Source organism: Leptinotarsa decemlineata, unplaced genomic scaffold (assembly GCF_025532065.1).
Source record: "Leptinotarsa decemlineata unplaced genomic scaffold, Ldec_3_MD MMD2_tig00026328_RagTag_RagTag, whole genome shotgun sequence".
NCBI lineage: Eukaryota > Metazoa > Arthropoda > Insecta > Coleoptera > Chrysomelidae > Leptinotarsa > Leptinotarsa decemlineata.
In genome coordinates this window covers 8789870-8811323 of record NW_027412688.1, presented here as the reverse complement: position 1 = coordinate 8811323, position 21454 = coordinate 8789870, and the positions used below count along the sequence as shown (strand labels likewise).

The 21454-nt window shown below is 36.2% G+C and overlaps 1 protein-coding gene across 1 annotated transcript in view; it reads left to right on the top strand.

Moving 5' to 3' along the window:
* LOC111506365 (uncharacterized) overlaps positions 1 to 21454 on the top strand; it is a 440916-nt gene that overhangs the window by 32151 nt on the left and 387311 nt on the right. The window contains 3 exon segments of the mRNA XM_074182237.1: positions 7358 to 8026; positions 11104 to 11468; positions 19496 to 19878. Of these exon segments, the coding sequence (XP_074038338.1) occupies positions 7358 to 8026; positions 11104 to 11468; positions 19496 to 19878 (1417 nt within the window).

Sequence of the window (21454 nt, the reverse complement as noted above, 5' to 3'; positions counted from 1 at the left end):
TCAGTTGAAAGACACGCCAGATGAAGCCATTGTATGGCGAAACACGTGTTGCGTTTTTGTAAAACAATTTAGTGAAAATCTCACAATAAAGTGTTTTTGGAATACGTTAAAATGGAAAGGTGTATATAAAATTGAAAGTGAGAAATTTTCTGCAGTATATTCAGGCCAAACAGGTAGGAATTTTGAAGTAAGGATTCGTTAACACGTCTGTTTGGACAAAAAATCTACAATGTATGAACATCCGCAAGAATCAAAACACAAGATCAGTAAAGATATTCTCAAAATCCTACACAATTTCAATGAAGGGAAAAAATTAATTTGTTGTAATCCATGGAAATTAATAAATCAATCAAAAACCCGAAATATTAAACTATAAATATGCAACTCGATTTATGTAGGTCTTCACTCTTGAATTTATAAGTTTGACAACTCCGGTAATTTCTTTGATATCCAGTGTTGAATTGTTATAGTTGGCACCCCTGTTTATTCAATTACCTCCCCATCCAGCTTGCCTACAAACTCCCTATCCCTTGATAATGGGATGCAACCCGAAATCGGTCGTAAAAATAAAATAACAAGTGGAAATTAGACAAAAGTGTTTTCATTTCATTAAAGTGATCATGAATTCATACAAAATAAACAAATCATCAATTGCACAAAAAAATTATATGAATCAACTTTTTTTATCTATTTTTCTGTTCTGTTTAAAATATGTTTTTTCGTTAACCTGCTGTCGCACTCCTACGAACGACAACCCTCAGAAGTCAAAACTTGTGCGAGCTAAGAATTAACGAGGTCTTGCCTTTCAACTTGTGATTCCTAACACGGGAATCATAATAAGTAATCACATAATGATAAGTAATCATGATTCAATGGTTTCCATTTGATGACAAAAATTGAAAACATTCATATTCCACATATGACTTCAATAACTTTTTTGTAATAACTGGAATACGGTAATTTATGGTTAATTATTACGCGAAAGAAATATTCAAGTGAATTGCATCTGTAGTGACTTTCTCATAACCACAAACGAATGAGAAGCCATGGATTTCTGATTCAACCTAGTATTTGCACGAGTTGATTCAGGTCAAGTATGTATGCGACATAATTTGGCAAAAACGCTATTCGTGTCACAACATCCTCCAATGAACAGTTGTCCCATCCGCTTTTATTCATTGAATTCGTTGATCAGTGACTGCACCCATGTTTTACCAAAACACTATAATCCGTCATAAAAATAAACTTACTAAGACTTTTATAGATGAACTTTCACCACATACAGTGTGTAAAAGCCAAATGGAATAAATTCATTATTTCGGTTACTGTACATATTAAAAGAAAATCCCGAAACACGTCAAATGTAAATTATAATTTGACATTCTTCAACGTATAAATGCCACCCCTACCTTCAACCCTCTTCAAATGACAGATACAACCCCCAATTTTTTTAAAGGGAAGTATAGGTTTCTGATATATCCTCTCCATTCTCTATTAAAAAATGTTATCGCTTTCAAGTTTATTGCAAGAATTAAGATAAAATAAATTAAAATCATGTGGCTACATAAATTCCATAAAATACACTCAAAAACTAAAATGTAATGCAAAACGTCATGAAATGTAGAATACGAAAAACAACTATGGATGTTAACGAAGTAGATGTTCAAAATATTCACCGTGAACGTCTTGGTAACATCCCAATCTCAAATAAAACTGTTTTCTTACATTTAACATATCACCGACCTAATCGCAAACGTTATTCGTACTTTTAAGTCATTCAAATCTGAAGGTTTAGTTTTATACACATTGTTCTTTACATATCCCCATAAAAATAAATCTAATGATGAAAGATCAGGTGATTGCGCTGGCCATTGAATCGATCCTCGCCTCCCTATCCATCGATTGGGAAATATTGTATCAAGGTATTGCCGGACATTAATTTAGTAATGTGGTGGTGCTCCATTCTGTTGAAACCATATCGTATTGACTGGAACTTGAGGGTTTCCTGGATAAGGATATAAATTTGCTAAACTTGGAATGACATAATTTTGAATAGGTAGTATCAAAATAATTATCGCCATTCAAGTTGCCCTCAATGAAAAAGGGACCAATGATATGGTTTCCTACAATCCCTGCCAAAACATTAACCTTTTGAGGGTATTGCGTGAGTTCTTCTCTCATCCAGTGAGGATTTTCCGTTGAGCAGTAGCGGCAATTTCGCCGATTAGCATGACCGTTAAGAGAAAAAGTATACTCATCAGGAAACATAACGTCTTCTGATTGTTCATCATTTGCTCACAAAAATAAGTTTTTCTATCAAAATCATCTTCCATGAGTTCCTGAGTAGGTATCATTTTATAGGGATGCATTTTATTACTATGGCTAACATTGAATATAGTGGATGCCTGTCTACTCGATGTATGTGGGTTTTCCTCAAACTCAAGCAACACATCTAATTTGAGTTCATCACTCATTGCATTGGCAGCTGATTTTTTTATCTGCCTCACACGACCAAGCTCACGAAACTGATTCTATATTTTGCTTATTGTTTCTTAAGATATGGGCGGTAAATTAGAAAATTTTCATGAATTTTCTGTTGTGTTCGAGTTTCATCTCCGTAACCAATCATTTGTAAAACTGTTATTTTATGCATTTCCGTTAATCTAACCATTTGTCAGACTTGAAGTTAACGAACTTCAAACTCAAATCAAAATACTGATAACTAACGTTGTAACAGAACAAGTTGACAAGGCGTTTTGAACAAACGTTGTCATGAAAATGATTTACAGTTTTTAAAGGACACCATATAAAAAACATTGCTATGGTTTTTGTTTACTTTATCATTTAATTCATTTTATCTTGATTGTTGCAATAAACTTGAAAGCGATAATATTTTTGAATAGAGAATGAAGAGATATTTCAAACTATATGTCACAAGCCTATACTTACAATTTAAAAAACTGGGAGTTGTACCTGTCATTCAACGGGGGTTGAAGGTAGGCATTTTTTGTGCAAAATTGAGTTAATTCATCAATGTAATCTCCATCAAGTGCCTCAAATTGAGGTTTGCGAATAGCCAGTAGTTGCTGGGAACCAAATCTGACGAATACGGTGGATGTAGGAGCAATTCGAAGTTCAATTCGTAGTTCAATTCGTGAAGTTTCACCATTTTTTGATTGAATTGTGACACGGTGAATTGTCTAAATGAAACAAAAATTTTTGTCTCTGCCATTTGCGATCGTTTCTTTGCAATTTCGGCCTTCAAACGCTCCAATAACGCTATATAAAATTATCTGTTGAAGGTATTTCCTTTCTCAAAATAGTCTATGAATACTACACTACGCACCTCCCAAAATACCGAGACCATAACCTTTCCAGACCATTATTGTGCCTTTAGGCGCTTTGACTGAGGTTTATTAGTTGCTTTCCCCTCAGATGATGATCGTTTCGATTCCGGATTGAAGTGATGGATGCATGTTTCATCCATAGTCACATATCGAAGCAAAAATTCTGGTTTGTTTCGTTCAAACATAGCCAAACACTGCTCAAAATCATCAAGAATTTCTTGTTTTTGATCAACAGTGAGCTCACACAGGACCCACTTCAAACAGAGCTTTCTCATAGTAAAATGCTCATGCATTATATAGCCAACACGTTTTTTGAAATCTTTAGAACGTCAGCTAACGCAAATAGTGTCACTTTTAGCACAATAACTCACAAACTCAAAAGTAAAATATCATGCTCTCTTTGGAAGGTTAGTACTAACTGAAAAAGTGTTGAATACAATAAGACTAGCACCACCTATGGATTAAGCTCGAGTCTTTTCAGCCCAGGTAATATTTTATCATAATTTTTTCTCATCTGTTCAGCATAATCTCCTTATAAAGGCAAAAAAGTCAGTCATTTCTGAGAATTTAGTGCCTGACATTTTGGAATTATAGTATAATAATATCCTTCATATTCCTTCCCTAGAAAAAGTCAGCAGCGTAGCGTAGCCTCACGAAATGTTATTAATGAAATTGCAAACTATAGAAGACGAAAACATGATCTCATAATAGATCTTTGGTGCCCCCCTGATGAGATATGGGGTGACGTGAACATTTATAAATTATGAAAAGAGAATGAGTTTGGCCATTGAAGTATTTGCCTACAAGTTCACAAGCCGAAACAGCTCGGCAAAATGTAATATTTCAGCTGAGAGACTAAAATCACGTCTCCACTATAACCATGTGTAAAAACTCCTCCAAAAATTTGGAAACCACGTAGGTCAATAATAGAATTCAGAGTGTGAATATACAAATATATTTCAATATTTGTAATCACGTCGTCACTTTTTGCCATCCTGGCGGTAAATGATGATTTTTGGTCTCCAACATCATCCATTGAACCTGAGAAACGCAAAGGTCAAGTTCTTAGATGGGTTAAACTAATTACTCCAATGGAGAGCTCATGCTATGATTTATCGTTTTGCCTTATATATCTGTCGATGAGCAGATTCTCCCTGCTTATATATCATTTCGAATACTAGGTATGCACAATCCCGTGTGCAACTTGAAAGAGAACATCATAAATGTCATTTATCTGTAGTTAATAAGAGTCGATATTACTTTGTTATTTACATTGAGGTACAATCCATTGACAAACCCATTTGGAATCTACTGTTCCATATCGAAGAATAAGTTTGAATCTATGGCCAGAAGATGGTACTGCCGCGAAGTTTTAAACAATAAGTGTCCAACCCATTTGAAACTGGAGCAGCAAAGTTTCTTACATTCTCAAAGAATTACTGATTTTTTTGCACGTCTATAGATTTGCGCTGTTTATTGTGTGTAGGTTATTGAGGCTCACAGAAACCTTCGCTAAATTGGGGATGCATAAAACTATCCTTTTCAAAGTATTTCACTAGTGATTTCAATTCAGTAAATTTCTAGATATTTTTCAAAAGTACCACCAACAGCCTCTGTATTCACATACTGATAAGACGCTGATTTGATCCTACCTTCGATGTTGTGTAGAAATTTTCCATTTACCTGTATCTCTGAATCTTTATACCCTCTCGAACATATAGTTGTGCCTTCAGGGTGACCTTATTCAAGACTACATATTAGTCTTTCTCAAAGTGGGCGATAACGCCCTCTTGTGGGCGCCTAGGGGGCAGTAAAGGGCACATAGAAGATTAGGAGGCATTGAAGCGGTTTAAGGGGGCGGTGGCTAATCGAAAATATTTTTTACTTTGAACACAAACTTTACCGCTCCTTTACGCTTCACGCGCGTTTCCTCTTGTAACGCCATATAGGGGATTTTGCACCAACTATTTCCTGTCCGATAGTTGTCAAACTGTACAATATATGGCGGTGAGCTTCAATGCGAATCGAGAAGTTTCTAGTCTCCATTCTCGAAAGTACTAGGTCCGCCCCCTTTGTCATACAAAAACGCGCGTGCCATCCAACCCGTAATGTCATTCGATGATATTATGAAAACAAGTGAATTTAGTTAGCGACTAGTTAGGTAAAGTGCTGTATGTGCGGTGGTGAATACTCTGAGTGGTGTCATTAGCAAGTTTTAATACTCGATTTTGCACTTCGGCATTTTTGAAGACAAAATTATGTTGAAAGCAAAATAGAAGAAACGGCAGTATAGCGCAGAATATATAAAATATGAATTCATTGAAAATCCCACAAATCCATCTTCGCCTTTGTGCCGTATTCTTTGTAAAAAACATGTTTGAATGAAGCGATGAAAGCCTCAAGGCTACAAGATCATTTGAATAAAATGCATTCAGATAAAAAAAGTGTGATTTATTTACAAAAACTGCCAACTACTCAGCCAACAGCTTAGCCAAACTGTGTCCAAAACTTTTTTCAACGGCTTCTAAGCAAGACGATGACGAACTCCAAGCTTCCTACAATATCTCCTTGCTAATTGATCAAACAGGTAAACCTCACACTATTGTAGAGGATTCAATTTTACCACCAATAACAGAAGTAATTACTACTGTGCTCCATAAACCAGCGGCAGATATTATCCGAAAAATTCCTTTGAGCAATGGTTCCGTGCAAAGAAGAATTGACGAGATGGCTGAAAACATTGAAGAGTCATTGTGCAATTATCTGAAAACTTCTAAATTCTCCACTTTACCAACCAATGAAGCATTGTTGTTGTCATTCGTGAGATTAATATTTGGTTGCGAAAAATTTGAGTGTGCGCCTCTCTCAATCACTGCAATATATCATCAAAGCAGTCAATGAAATCCGAAACAGCTATTTAAATGACAGATTATTTATTCAGCTTTGTATTGCTAATGATGAAGAATTCAACCTAGGTACTGCTATTTCACATAGAAGTGCGTTGGTTACCAAGAGGTAACTGTCTGACTCCATTTTACAATCTATTTAACTATAATAGAGTTATTGAAAAACAAAGACAAATAATTGCACGACAGCCTCATAACTTCAAAGAGTGATATTGCGTACTTGACAGACCTGTTTAAATTGTTTAATGTCAATCTCCAACTACAAGGTGACGACTCATAGAACTGATAACGAACGAGGAAATTAAAATGAGGTTGAAAAATGGATACCAAGAATTTTGGCTACAAAAGCCAATGCCGCAATTGTACCCTGGATTGTGGTCCATCGTTCAACGATTTTTGAGAGCATTTCCATCATCGTATTTGTGTGAACGTGGATTTAGTGCTGTGACAACGTTGCTAACTAAAAAGAGAAATCGGTTGCAAATTACCGAAGGCGGTGACAGCTCGTTTTGAGTAAATTCGAGCCTGATATTAACAAACTTGTTAAAAATCGTCAAATTCATCCTTCACATTAGATCAGTTTTAAAATTCAAATTGAAATGTCTGTTTCAATGACATGAATAAAAGTTTTCCTAATATTACAAAATGATGTTTTACATTACCCTCATCAGAAAGTCTTATTTTCACAAGACACACATAATTCAATTATTAAAATAATGACTGCGATTGTGATTCGTAAGAAGTAGTAAAGTAAAAAAATTTGGGGGGCGCTAGAGAATAATTAATTCTCGAAGTGGGCAGTAGACAAAATAAGTTTGAGAACCTCTGATATGTACCGACTGTTTCCTGTCAGACACCAGACACCAAACCCAGTTTATACAGAATGAAAAGTCTGGAAGTTATTCGTGAAAACAAAGTTTCGACATTTTTTTTAATCTCTTTCTGCAGTATCAAATCATCTGCTAAGTTGACTATAACAAATCAGACCTCCCAGTGATTTTCCTGTATGGATGTGCCAGTCTCGATATTGAACAATTAATTGCAGTTCATAAATTCGCAGAAATATATTTCTCAGCAGACTTGTTATAAGTTTTGTTTTTTTAGGTAGAGAGCTTGTCGAGAACATAGAATTCGAGAACAGGACAAGGAAACTTGCTTCAGACAATCTGGACCTGATGTCAACGCCCCAAGACACTCTGGATACTATCGAGAGAATAGATACAATCGTAGGTACTGTGAAAACGAAACAGCAACAAGTAGAAGAAGCCTGGATTGGCATGAAGAAATCATTCATTGATACCAAAGATTTGACTAACCTTGAAGAGAAAATAGTCAAAGTCACCAGTTGGATACTCGGGCATGCAGAAACGCTGCTCAATTCCCAACAGAAAGTTGGGTATGATGTGGCTTCAGCAGAAGAACTCAGAAGAGAACACGAGGCTATAGAACTGGAGTGTTGGGAAGCCTACGGAACTTATGCGGAACTCATTCACCGAACAAAAAACCTTAACAATACCGATGCTCTATCGGTGCAGATGAAAGATTTGATCTCGCAGAAGGACTTCATGGATTTCGTTTGCAGAAGTTTCGCTTTGAGGTTGGAGAGGAGGCGGAACATCCTCATAACCTCTCTGAGGTTCTTCAGGCTGGTTTCTGAGTACTTTGATAGGACTGGAGAGGTGTTCGATTCGCTAGTCATGGGGGGTAATATTGCTGATTTTGAAGCAGCGGGAGAGAAGTTGAAAGAATTGCAAGAAAGTCAAGCGAAATTAGGTGAGGAAATTCTATTTCAATTTGACTAATAATAAATAATTTCAATTTGAATGATGTTTTATAGGGTTTTCAGTGTGAAACATCACGAGAAACAGAAGAATACTTTGTGTTGTGGGTTGATATCGATTATTGTTTGGCACAGTCCTTATTCTTCATTTCGATAAATGGTCGTTTTTTACCAAAAATTGATATTGTTGGAAACGGCGAAGAATTTCAAAAATTACATTCATGACAGGTCGAAACAGCGTTGCCTGGCACTGATAGAAGAAGTATTTTAGGCTCTGCCTGTTATAATTGAGAGAAAAGGAAATCTTGCGTGAGACGCAGTGTTCCACGCCTAAGAACTAAAACCTTCTCCTCTTCTTCAATATTTTCTGACTGAAACTGCTTTTCATTACTTCAGTGAAATCATTGAATTAATATTTATATGCCAACAATCGCCACAAATCCGTTTGTCATTCAGAAGTATCCAACGGCATTAGTCAAGGTTGTGCAAAAATGCCAACTCGGATAATCCTCAAGTATTGGATTTTGAGTTTGCAGCATTTTCGACATATTCCACTCGTATGACACGTATTCTCGGGACGTTCCAATGCCAAATATATGTTGGGTTAGGTTAGGTTAGGTCCAAAGTGAGTGGGTCTATTCAACCCTCCACCGCAACCCACAAGGGTTCATTGTGGCTCACACCAATTCACAGTCGACAAAATAAACCCAGCTTCTCAACGAAGCCGATTAGTTTGCATGGCGAGTGGTCTTTCAGGTCAGATCGTAAGAGTATGGCATTATCGAACTTTGAAAACCTGATTCGGTCCCTAGCGGGGCAGGCACAAAGTAAATACTCTGCTGTTTCATCGTTAATGAGATAATCGGATAGTCAAGGTGCAAGATTCCCACCTCGATACCAGCGACAACCTTCCCATATGCACGTCAACTCTGGATCAGGAATTGGAGAGTTGAGAAGCTCTCGCTCCTCATCTAAATTTACAGGGAAGTCAGTTGGAGTCGTAAGCTCGACATCCATCTCCTCTGTAGACTCAGCGTCAGAAAGAATTTTTGAGTTTACTCTGTCCATAAAAAAGTTCCACGAGTAGCTAGGGAAATAAGGTCAATTACCGTAGCATCGCCCCGCATTACCATGACAAGGCGATGCTACGACGAGAGGGCGCCCGGTATCTCGAAGGTTCCGTAGTAATAGCTGATAGGCTCAGTGTCATTCATCCTCTCAGCACGGATACACACACCTTAGGACTAAGCCATCGTTGGGGTGCCATTCAGTTAGGGAATAACAGAACCACAAATGATTCTGTTATTCCCGTATCCAGCGGGGCCACGTGGAAGCATACATCCGATGGCAGGTTTGCAAAAACAGCATGCACAGTGGTTCAGGCAGTGAAAGATGAACAAGGGCAGTCAACCCGCCAAAATATATGTTAGGTACTCTTGCCACATCGCGTACTCTCACTACAATATAGTAGCCTACGATCATTGCAAATAATATAATCCAAAACCCTTCGTGGTATTACCCAGGAAAGTAGTTGGTTTCTGAAAGGTGTCAGTACATTAACCACAGTGTAGGTAATTTGAGACTGGCCTGAACGAATTATTCTCGTAGATAACTTGATTTAGAGCCAGTCTCCAAATTTGCCCACTCAATTTGTAAAGACTTCTTCCTTATACATTGAATTGGGAAACTTTCGGATATGCGGTTGATTTCCTCGTTCACAGGCAGATGGGGCGATGACAAACCAGTTGTTTGTTGTTCGCTTCAGCCTACTTCGAGGAATGATACCCTGAAAGAATTCAATTTTCAATTATCGGAAATCATCGACTTCATGTTGATGATAGACACTACCTTGCAATGATGAGTGGCCAAACCGGCCGAACCCGGTCTGCAAAGTTGTTTCAATAATTGAAAATCTTTTGCGTCAGTTGTATCGCCGACATCATATGCAGGAATAACTTCAGGGAAGAATCCTGTACTGACACCTGTCATATATAATCAATCACCCTTCGTGGTATTAGCCAGGAAATTAGTTGTTTCCTGATACGTGTCAGTTCATTAATCTACAGTGAAGGTATTTATTTTTATTTATTTATTGATTATCCGTTTGACATATAAGTATGTATAGGATTTGTCCAGCAATGAAGAACACATGAAAACGCAGTGTCCGTATCAATATAAATACACTCTGAAATTAACACATAATATAAAATACAATACAGAAGAAAACTATTTTATGATATAAAAAAAATCATCTAGGTCATAAAAACAACTATCAATTAAATACTTTTTCAGATTTCGGGTAAATTCATTAATTTTATTGAGCTTCTTGATAAATTTATGTTTGTTTTTAAAGACAAAAATTGACATTTCGAATAAATACATGCTGACGAAAGTAAAATGTTGAATTGTCTAAATAAACTTCTGGAAGAGACCCTTTTTGAGGCTTTGGCCATTATTCTCAAAATATACTTCTGCGCAACGAATACATTTGATATCGAAGTCGAGTTACCCCACATACATATGCCATGCCTCAGTCTGGATGCTACTTGAGCATGGTATAGTGCCAAAAGTTGCTGATCTGTCAAGATATCTGTTATGGTTTCTAAAGAGATAGCCTAATGAATTAATTTTACTCGTTAAATTCAAACAGTGTTGTTTCCATGTCAAACATGCATCAATGATAGTTCCCAAAAACTGTGTCTCTTCTTGTTCCAGAATTAGAATTGAAATTGAATAGGCACGCAATGTTTTTGTCAATTGTGAAATGTAACCAATTGTGTTTTGTTGTTTATTTGATTTGAGACTGAACGAATTGTTCTTCTAGATAATTTCATTGCAAATAGATTGAGTTCTCGGCTATAGATGAAACATCGATACCTATTGTTAGAACTTCACAAACATTATTATGATTGAAGTCCTCGATGTTATCTATACATTAGTATAGGGAGAGTTGAAAAAAAATTCGACATTTAGAATAAGCTAATGAACTTAGTATTCATAAAATCCACACTACCGAATCAACCCAAAATGTGTATTTTGAAAATCCTGAAATCCTTTGTTTCTTTTATAGATTCCGTAGAATCCAAACTCAGGAAAGAAGGTGAAAAACTCTCTGATATGCTCTCGATGCCGGTGAAAGACTCGCTAGGAAGAGAATTATCTGTTGACTACACCGAGGATATAATCAACATAAGAGACGTTCTGGACGCTACAACAGCTAGAAAAAACATTTTCTCGGACAGCGTAGAATTGCAGAAACTCACCCTCAAGCAAGTCACTCACATCGATTGTTACGAAAAAGACACCAATCAAGCGATTCAGTGGTTAGATGAATTACTGCAGGTTATGTTGAAGGACCACGGACATGTGGGTTGTACCGTACACGAGATCCAAAGGCAGAAAGATGAACACCAAACATTTCAAGAAACAGCAAAGGTAAATTGGGTGGTGAATTTCTGCATTTTTTGTCCTCATTTATTGATACACACCAACAGTTTTCTCAATGTTGATGGTTACCCCCGAGCACAGTAAAAACAATATCATTCACGTGCATATTTAATTACTATTTCGATTCTTACTTTCCTAACATAACAGATTCAGGAAAGAAAAGCCACAACAAACATATTGTACTGTCAAATAGACGCCAAGTTCAATCCAGAGAAGATATAGAAATATTCAACCACTGATTGAATTCCAATAGAATAAATTGTACTGAAACAAGTACGTATAAAATGCTTTTCAAGAGAATGGAGTATGAATCACTGGAACATTCTCCATCTCAGTTCAACATCAATTTCTCCACCCAACTAGACGAAATATTATAGCATTTACGTACACCTACAATATCATTTGAAAACTTTTTATCATCATCCATCTTAGTTGCAACGTCTTCTTTCATATCTCTGTCATATATGAGTGAAACACTATATTCAATCATGAATTCACACCACACAAGTGTCTCCGAACACAGTGCATTACTTTGCGAAAAGAACATTCAGTATCCTGTTTGCTTCGTCACCTCATTTATTCAATACACATCTATGTGTAGGAAATGAACTGAAACAAAAAAATCTCAGCAACGACTGAGACTTCAAGATTTAACCTCCGTCCTCGCAGTAAACGCATGTATCACTGATGATGTCTGCCGCAACGACGGACGAAACGTTCAGTACTGAAAATTCCCGTAGAATACTGCCTAATTCCCTCCGCCCCCCCCTCATAAAGAAGAGGTTGGAGGAGATCTAAACAATTATCGTGAATTAGCTTTAGTTCCCATCACGATGAAGTATCCGGAAATATTTCAAGTGTAATTACCATTTCACTGGATGCCAATCAATTTTGTGCTGGAAACGGTATACCTCTAATGAGTCCAAGGCCGTTATTATGTGACTATGAAAGTGGCAAAGAGCTGTAACAGTGCTTTTGTTAGTCCTGAAATCATGTTGTGATGGTGATAATAATTTCATCGCAGTAAAATAACCATTCAACTGCTCTTTTAGATTCATTTCATATAGTTCATAAATGCTAGAAGGAATACTAATTGATCTGTAGTTATTCAAATAATTCTTATCCCCTAGCTTTATTGAGGTATTGATAATTCTTAGATTCATTAGTGCAATTGGCGATGTGCACAAGTCTATATGCAGTCCATCTAGCCTCTCTCTACAGGAAAATGGGGAGAGGAGGTCACGCATCAATGATTTCTAGAGCGAATAATGAGCGAGAATAAGAATCATGTCACATTTTGCTATTTCCACACTTTCGAATCTTCAGAAAGTCTAGTATTATGAGTGTCGAGCGACACTCATAATACTAGACACACGAAGAATGCACCCGACGCCAAATATCTATTAATTGAAAATTTATTTCAAATGAACTTTATCAATAAAATTTTGATATAAGTAATCAGTACTTTGAATTATAGACAATCCATTGCAACTTTTCCATACATGACAAACTCTACTCAGTGATTTAAGGTGCGGGCCTTTCCGTTGTGTCGGGATCCATAATAGCAAGATTTTGAGGCCCTGTGCTGTCCACAATTGAAATTTTTCAAAATTATCTAAGTCAACCTGAGTGCCTTTCCTCATTTCGTTTTTTACAAACCAAGTTTCGGAAACTACTGACGAAAGACATTCGTCTTCTTTCTTTCCCTGTAGTCCCTACTTCAAAGTGAATGATCGAAACCAGAGCGAAATATTCGTTATTTTACACCAGACAGCTCTGTTTCGACCAGCCATAGGTCTACGCTACGGCTGAATCACTACGCTGGACTCGACTGCTTTTCGTTTGGTTCCTTATAGCTTGCAAAACAACTATGTGAACCATTTTACAATCTGGGTGGAGATAAATCACAATCTAATGTTTTTACACAATCGAATTTTAAGGAAATAAATATTTTGAAATAAATTTCGATATATTAATCTCTCCCAACTACCTACACAGTAGGGTGTGGTAAACGTCTGTCGAAAAACAACTACTTCCCATGCTTCTTCACTCATACTTTTCTTCAATAAAAATGTTTATTTCGATGTAATATAAGGGAAGTGTTACCGGTTCGTATATCTTCAAATATCGGTCCCCTCATATTTTCTATGGGAAATGGCAAGGTATATTCGGGAATCTGTTCATATTCTGTTTTTTTGTTATCCAGCTGACATCCCCTTACGGAGGACGACCCTCTGAAGTGGAAACTTTTGCGCAAGCTGAGGATCAAAGATGTCTCACTTTTTAACGTGCTATTTCTAGCACGTTGGACGATACGCAGTGGAAATTAACTTCGTTTGGTCGATCCGACCAAGCGATAGACCGGTTTCGGGGTGATTGCCCCATCATCAGTACCGGGCATAGTGACATACAATATAATATATATATATATATATATATATATATATATATATATATATATATATATATATATATATATATATATATATATATAAAATCGAGAAAGGATAATGCAGTCAAGCTGCTGGAAAATAATTCCATGAAAATCAAAAGATAAATAGATTAGTACTTTTTTGATCATTCCCATATTGATTTCAATTTGAGGTGGTTCCACTTATGTTTCGCTTGCGTTTACGCAGCTATTTTCATCAAGTACTTTCTTAGTTTTTCTCATTTTGTCTTCAATCGAGGACCGCCTGCCCGATACTGACAATGACCAATAGGCTGAAACAGCTGTATACCGGTGGCTCTTAAATGGAAATCAATATGGGAATGATCAAAAAGTACTAATCTATTTATCTTATATATATATATATATATATATATATATATATATATATATATATATATATTGGTAATTACAGTAAAAATGAGTAAAGCACAATGAATTGAACATATCAATCGACCTTCAATCATACCTTCACATAAATGTCATTTTTCAATGGGCATGATGAATTGAGGCCTCTTCTAACCCACTAGTTATTTCTGCAGATCTCAGTAAATCGTTTGATTGTGTTGAGTCGTTTCCTTAAGAAAATTCAAATTGAATCAATTAATTGAATTATATAGTTTTCAGGTCGCAGCTATACAACTGATGATTTCATATACAGGGTACTTCAAATTCGACCCTCACCATTGGGATCTCCTAAACTACAGGAGGTACGTTGAAGCTTAAATTGGGGAAAAGTTGCGTTTTTTGAAAATCGGAAATTTCAGCCAAGAGTATGAGAGTTTGTCCAAAATTCCGAATGATGTTCTATCCGGCCGTTGTCTTTCCGGATATAATTCAAAATAAATTTGTGCTGTTTTCGTACTCTTCCTATCAAATTCATAATAATGTTTCAACATATCTCGTTTTTCTTCATTTGAGAATGAGGACATTTCGACTGAAGTATTAGTGCAAACTTATGATGTTTGATGAGTTCTGACAACTAGTTTTTGTTAAAAAAAAATTTTCGATGGAGTAATGACCATCTCAGATTGAGTTGTTTTTTTAATACCTGTTGTTTCAGAATAGCAAATCATAACGAATTATTCATCAATGAAATCAGAATGGGAAACGTGGGGGTCGAATTTGATTCAACCTGTATCTAAGCAAGGCAGATCACAATCAGTTCACTATAATAATTAAACCAGTGGAAGTGTCACAGTAAACCAATAATAAATATAAACAATATTACCATTAGTATAAGAGCCTTGACAACTTTGTTTGTAGATTATGCAACATTCATTGATGATGAATCTTTAGTAATTCATGAGTTGAAGAAAACATAGTACATCAATCCACAGAAAGGTTTATGGGATCAAAACTGGTACTGAATGAAAATAAAACCAAAACACCCATTCTTAGAAGGAGAAACACTATTGTTTATATGTTGGGATAAAACTCCAGTAATATTTAGTTGACTCGCAGGTTATCCTTGTCGATATTTGCAATCAGACTGAAATCAGTTGTCAACTTCGTAATTGATTTTTCTATTTACTATATGTCTCGCAGAATCAAAGTTCATAGTTCAATTGGTAACATTTCTGTCACACTCCATCAGTATTTGCTGTCCAGGCATAGCAAATACTGGGAGTTGTAATTCATGATCAGTATACTGTCACTTCTACCAACTATTAATTCACGTAAAACTGCACAAACCAGGTGAATTGATGTATCCAGAACTATACTCATTGTCATTTCCCACAACAGGTGGCGATCTTTCAACAAACAGTTAATAGGTATCAAATTATTCAATTTTCTTTCACAACTACTGAAAGATGCCCCCTTGGCCAATTATGTTAGTACCCATATGTACTTGTAATTTGTTAATGTGAATCTGTTCAATCTATTTGAGTATTGTCACTGTATATCACTAATGGGCATTATAACTTGTCAAAAAGCATCTGTGTGAATAATTAATAAGGCATAAACAAATAAGTGGCATATTTATTAAAACAACAATTTCATTCAACGACTCAGAAGTTCAAGTTGAAAATATTAGTACTTGCGAAATGAAGGTGGGACATTTCAGTTCCAGGCAGATGCCCTTTTGTTTTTTTTTGCTGTACCTTTCTAGTCTAGGAAGAATAATTTTATCTCTTTCTCATCTGAAGGCATGATGACTCTCAGTTTGATTATTGAAAAATTGTATGAATACTTCTTACAACTGTAGAAAACACGTTATGTCATTCAGGTAACCAACTGATACTCCAGATTTTGGGGTAAATCAATTGGAAATGTTATCAATTGAGTGGATTCATGACAAAGAATGAAATGAACTCGAATTTTCGATCCACAGAGTCGGATAACCGAAGTATACAATAGTTATTCGATGGTGCAATGATAATCCTTCAAAAACTTCAGAAATATGACTCTGTCTGTTAAAAAAAGAAGAATTTTCCCAGGAAAATATATTTATTCATCAGTTTTTATTTTGTTCCTTTCAATATAGTCCCCTTCAGCTATAAAACGCATGTGTCGGAGCTTCTTCCAATCCTCGATGCAGTTGTGATATGCACTATTTGGTATGTTAGCAATACGGTATGTTAACGCAGTCCTTTCATTCATAGATATTTTCAATCTTGGGAACAGAAAAAAGCCGCAGAGGGTCAAACCTAGTGAATACAGTGACTAAGGCATGATTACCGTTTGTTCAGGCCAAAAAATTACGAAAAAGCAATAATGAGTGAACAGGTAATGCACCTAATGCGAAAGACATGAATTGTTTTTTCACAATACGGGACGTTTTTCTTCGTATTGCTTCTTGCAAGCGGCTCATACCTTCAAGATGATACTCCTTATTGTCCGTACGACAATGTGGCAAGAACTTCTGACATTTGATGACGCTTTTCGGCTTTTTTTTGGTCTTGGCTCTCCTGGGCTTTTCCATCGAGACGAATGGACTTTGGTTTCGATGTAATAACCATATACCCATGGTTCATCACCAGTTATGGCCATTTCAAGGAGACCTGGATCGGCATTAACGTCATTCAACAATTCCTGAACGATGCTCCTGCGTAGATACGTCAACATTCTCAGTAACTCTTCTAAAAGTGATTCGACAATTATTCATAACAATTTTCTTTACTTTCCTAACATTTTCATCGATTGTTGATGTGCTGGGGCACCCAGGGCAAGCGTCGTCATTCACATCTTCTCTCACCAACAAACCAAACATGCTCAATAGCTGAAACTGTGAACATATATTCGAGAAGGGTGTACCAATACAAAATATTTTAATATTAAATTTCACGAAAAGGATTTGAAGCTTTATATCTTCTATTAATTCTCTGCGAGCGCTTTCGACAGCTGGTCGTACTGTCATCTTCTAGGCACTCCTCAAACTGCATCATTCAAAACAATAAAAAATAATACAAACTCGCCAATCGTACCTAGTCCGCGAAATTTGAATATTCAGTAGAATGGGGTTACTTTGATATTATGGGGTTACTTTGATAACAGCTTACTTATTTTTGAAAAGCGCGAATAACGAGATTACTGGACGCAGCCGAATGTTTTTTTTTTCAGTATTCGCAATACTGATACCGATTTTACAATATGTCAAATTTTGTTTAACAACGGCCCACGCTGTGTCATAAAACTTTGTGATTTTGTGAAGAAAATATTGGAATTTCAGGTATGTAGAACTCTTCATGTAGTTTCAGAATTACTAGAATATCAATTTTATCGTCTTGGTTATTGGTAATTACGGTTTCCTGTGAATACTGTTTATGTTTTTGAGTCCTAATAAACTAATAGAGTCGCCATGTTTTTAACTCAAATCCATAAGGGGTATCTTTGATCGGGTGTACGGGGTTACTTTAATCAAATGATCAAAGTAACCCCGTATTTTGAAGAAACTGCGGTTTACGATAAAATTTCGTGTTTTTTTACAGTATTACCTGGGTTATTTTTTTACAGAACAATGCCTAGGACTTTTAGGAAACCGCTTGGAAGTCGACAGTACTCGGATGTAGTGATTGAAAATTCACTGCAATCTATATCAGACAGACGTTTGACGATTCGTGGCGCTGCAAAAGAATTGAAAATCCCCTATGGAACTTCATACAATAGATATAATGGACAACACATAAATAGACCTGGAGCCCAAACTGTATTCACTGACGCTCAAGAAAGGGCCATTCTTAAATCGGCAGCAAAGTGGGCCGAATGGGGGTTTCCTCTAGGTCTGTTTAATTTGCATATGTTCGCTAAGGCTTGTTTAGACCGAACGGGACGAATAATTGCAAAATTTTCCAATAATGTGCCGGGTATTGACTGGGCCTACTCGGTTTTACAACGTAATCAGGATTCTTACAGTCAGCGTGTTGCAGCTGATATAAAAAGGGCTCGAGCTGGAGTTTCCAAACAAAATATAGAACAATATTTTGCACACTTGGAAAGTGTTGTTAAAAATGTGCCTAGTAGTAATATTTTCAACTATGATGAGTCAAATTTAAGCGACGACCTGGGCAAAAAACGCTATATATATCGACGAGGAGTCAAATACCCAGAAAAAATAATGAAATTTTCCAAGAGTTGCACATCTACCATGGTTTGTGGATCTGCAAATGGTGTTTTATTATCACCTTATGTCATGTATAAGAGCACACATCTATATGACACTTGGAAAGAGAGAGGACCGTGTTGCTCACCCTGTTGCGATGAGCCTTGTTGCTCAAGAGGAACTAGATACAACCGACAACCGAACAGCAAGTGGCTGGATTGACAGCTCAACATTCCGAGATTGGTTTATGACATGTTTTTTGCCACACGCGAAAAGACTAAACGGGCGTAAAGTGTTAATTATGGACAATTTGTTCTCTCATATCGATGAAGATGTTTTACGACTATGTGGAGAAAACGATATCAACTTCGTTTGCTTGGTACCACACTCGACCCATTTGCTTCAGCCTTTGAACGTAGTATTTTTTCGTCTAATGAAAGAGTTTTTTTTTTTATAATATTAATTTTGAATAAAATTATAAATGAAACATCATTTTGTCTATATCAAAGCCACCCCAAGTGTTTCAAACAGCTTTATTGAAGAAACTTGTGGACAGATTCAATATTTTTTTTTATTTTATTTTTTTTTGGGTTGCTTCCAAATGACATGGAAATAAGCATGGTGATGAAAGTAACTCCGATCAATGTATAAATTTGATCATGTGGTTTAATTTTTTTTTTCTCAAAGATTAAATAAATTAAGAGTTTTTTAAGTTAATTATCGGGTAGAAGACGAAAAACCGACATTATGGTTTGTTTATCGTATTCTTCTGCTAATTTATAGAAAAGATACTGACTTTCCAAAATAAAAATTGATCAAAATAACCCCATTTTACGACACTTAATTTTTTTAACAGCCCGTATAATAACTTTCTGTCATGAAATTGGAATTTGAATCATTTTTTCTTATACTATATCATGTCAAGTCCTTCATCTCGAAATATTAAGTAGTGCATTGCTCCAAAACCTTATTCAATAAACCACTGAATTTTGCAGTTTTAAAATAGTGACCTATACTTTTCAGGGTACCTACAATTACGGTTGCCAACTCCTGAATGCATCTTTAGTATTGAGGCAATCCTGCAAATTACCCCTTGATGATCATGCTAACCTTTACCAGAAACTGAAGACCTCTTGGCAGAAATTATTAACGGTGAGCCAGGAACAAATGACCAGATTGAGGGTGTCGGCTGTATTTCACAGATCCGTGGAAGACCAGTGCAACCAGATGAGAAATCTGAGAGAAGCAGTAGCTACTATTCCTTTGATGGAGTTGACGAAGAAAAGAGAGACACTTGATCAATATTTTGGTATCAGGGAAAAATTGATCGTGGAGGTTGGCAGGATGGTGAGACTGGGAAGGTTGCTGAGGAGCCGATTGAGAGATCCCTTGTGCTACGAAGAACAGTGAGTTGCTATCATAATGATTCACCTACAATATGTCTGCATTGAAAATCCTACATCTAAAATATTGAATATTACTGGAGTTTTTTCCTAACACCAAATCGTTATTTTCAACACCTCGACACGTGTTTCGATCACCAAGTGATCATCTTCAAGTGGAAGATTAAACTGGAAACTTTCCTAAGCTACACATACACATACAGGTATACCACACCTGAATTAATTTTACAATTTGCCTTATCTATTATTTTACAATATGTCCTTATGTAACGTTTGAATGTTATAGCTATATATAAAACAATTTTCAGATATCTAAAAATCAATTCCACAATATTGCCTACCTGAATTTATTTTCACAATGTGTCCTTATGTAGTAATCAGTAAATCCAATAATATTATTTTAACATATTGTTAACTTGTCTAACTAATCTTAATGAACTGAAGTCTATGGAATGGTTTTGTTGCAAAATATGATGGGCGACTGCTGATTTTTCAGGTCTTTCATATTTTAAGTGTGCTATGTATTCCTTGTATCCTACTTCAAGAGATATTTTTGTCTGTCCATAATATTTTGCATCGCAGTCCTCACATTCAATTTCGTAAATTCCACACTTTTCCGAATTCTCGACTTTGTCTTTTGGACTTCCCAAAAGGCTCTGTAGTGTATGACTTGTTTTAAAAACCACCTTCATACCTAGTTCCTTGAAAATTTTTCCAAAGTTCTTCGTATATAAGTGGTATGGAACTGGTTTTTGTCCTTTCTGAAAGTCGAGATTTCATTCATTCTTAACCTAAACTTATTCTTCCTTATCATGTCATCTACAATACCCCTCGAGAAACCGTTAGTGGCTGCTATTTCCTATATTGTACATTGTACGTTTTTCTTTCGTGAACCTATCATGTGTTAGAGGGAAAGTCAAAAGACGATGCACTTAATAATTCAACCCAGCACGTTTGTGCTGTCCACTGTGATGTGAACTGTCAGGAATGTACGTGCTTCTTTTTTTTCTAAATATATCGTATTCTAACCCTCCATATTGACTCCTCATTACCAGAATGTCAAGAAATGGTAGTTGTCCCTTATTTTCTAACTCATACGTGAATTTCATTGATAGACATCTATTATTTGAAAAGGAAACAAAGTCCTCACTATTCGATGTTTTGGTATCGAATGTCGCGAAAATATCTTTCAAATACCTTAGCCAAATCCATGGAAAATACTTTTATTTGGTTTCCATTTCGAATCTGCTCATGAACAGGTCTGCCAGTTAGGGGATAAGGGGTTTCCCATGGCTGTTCCTTCCTGTTGTTCATGAAAGCAACCTTCTTCCTGGAACCGATTTTGTTTCATACAAAAATTAGTAAGAGAAACGGATCCATCGATTTCGTAATCATTGAAATTATTTTTCTCTAGTAATTTCCTGAGGTAGGTATTTCAAGGTCTGTGGAATTAGGACGCTAGGAAATAAGGAACTAACATCAAAAGAAAGCAAAACCTCACTTTCTTGCACTTGCTCCTGTTTTCAAAGGACAAAACACAAGCACTACAGGAAATTCTTCAAGGCGCTCTAAGAGTGGT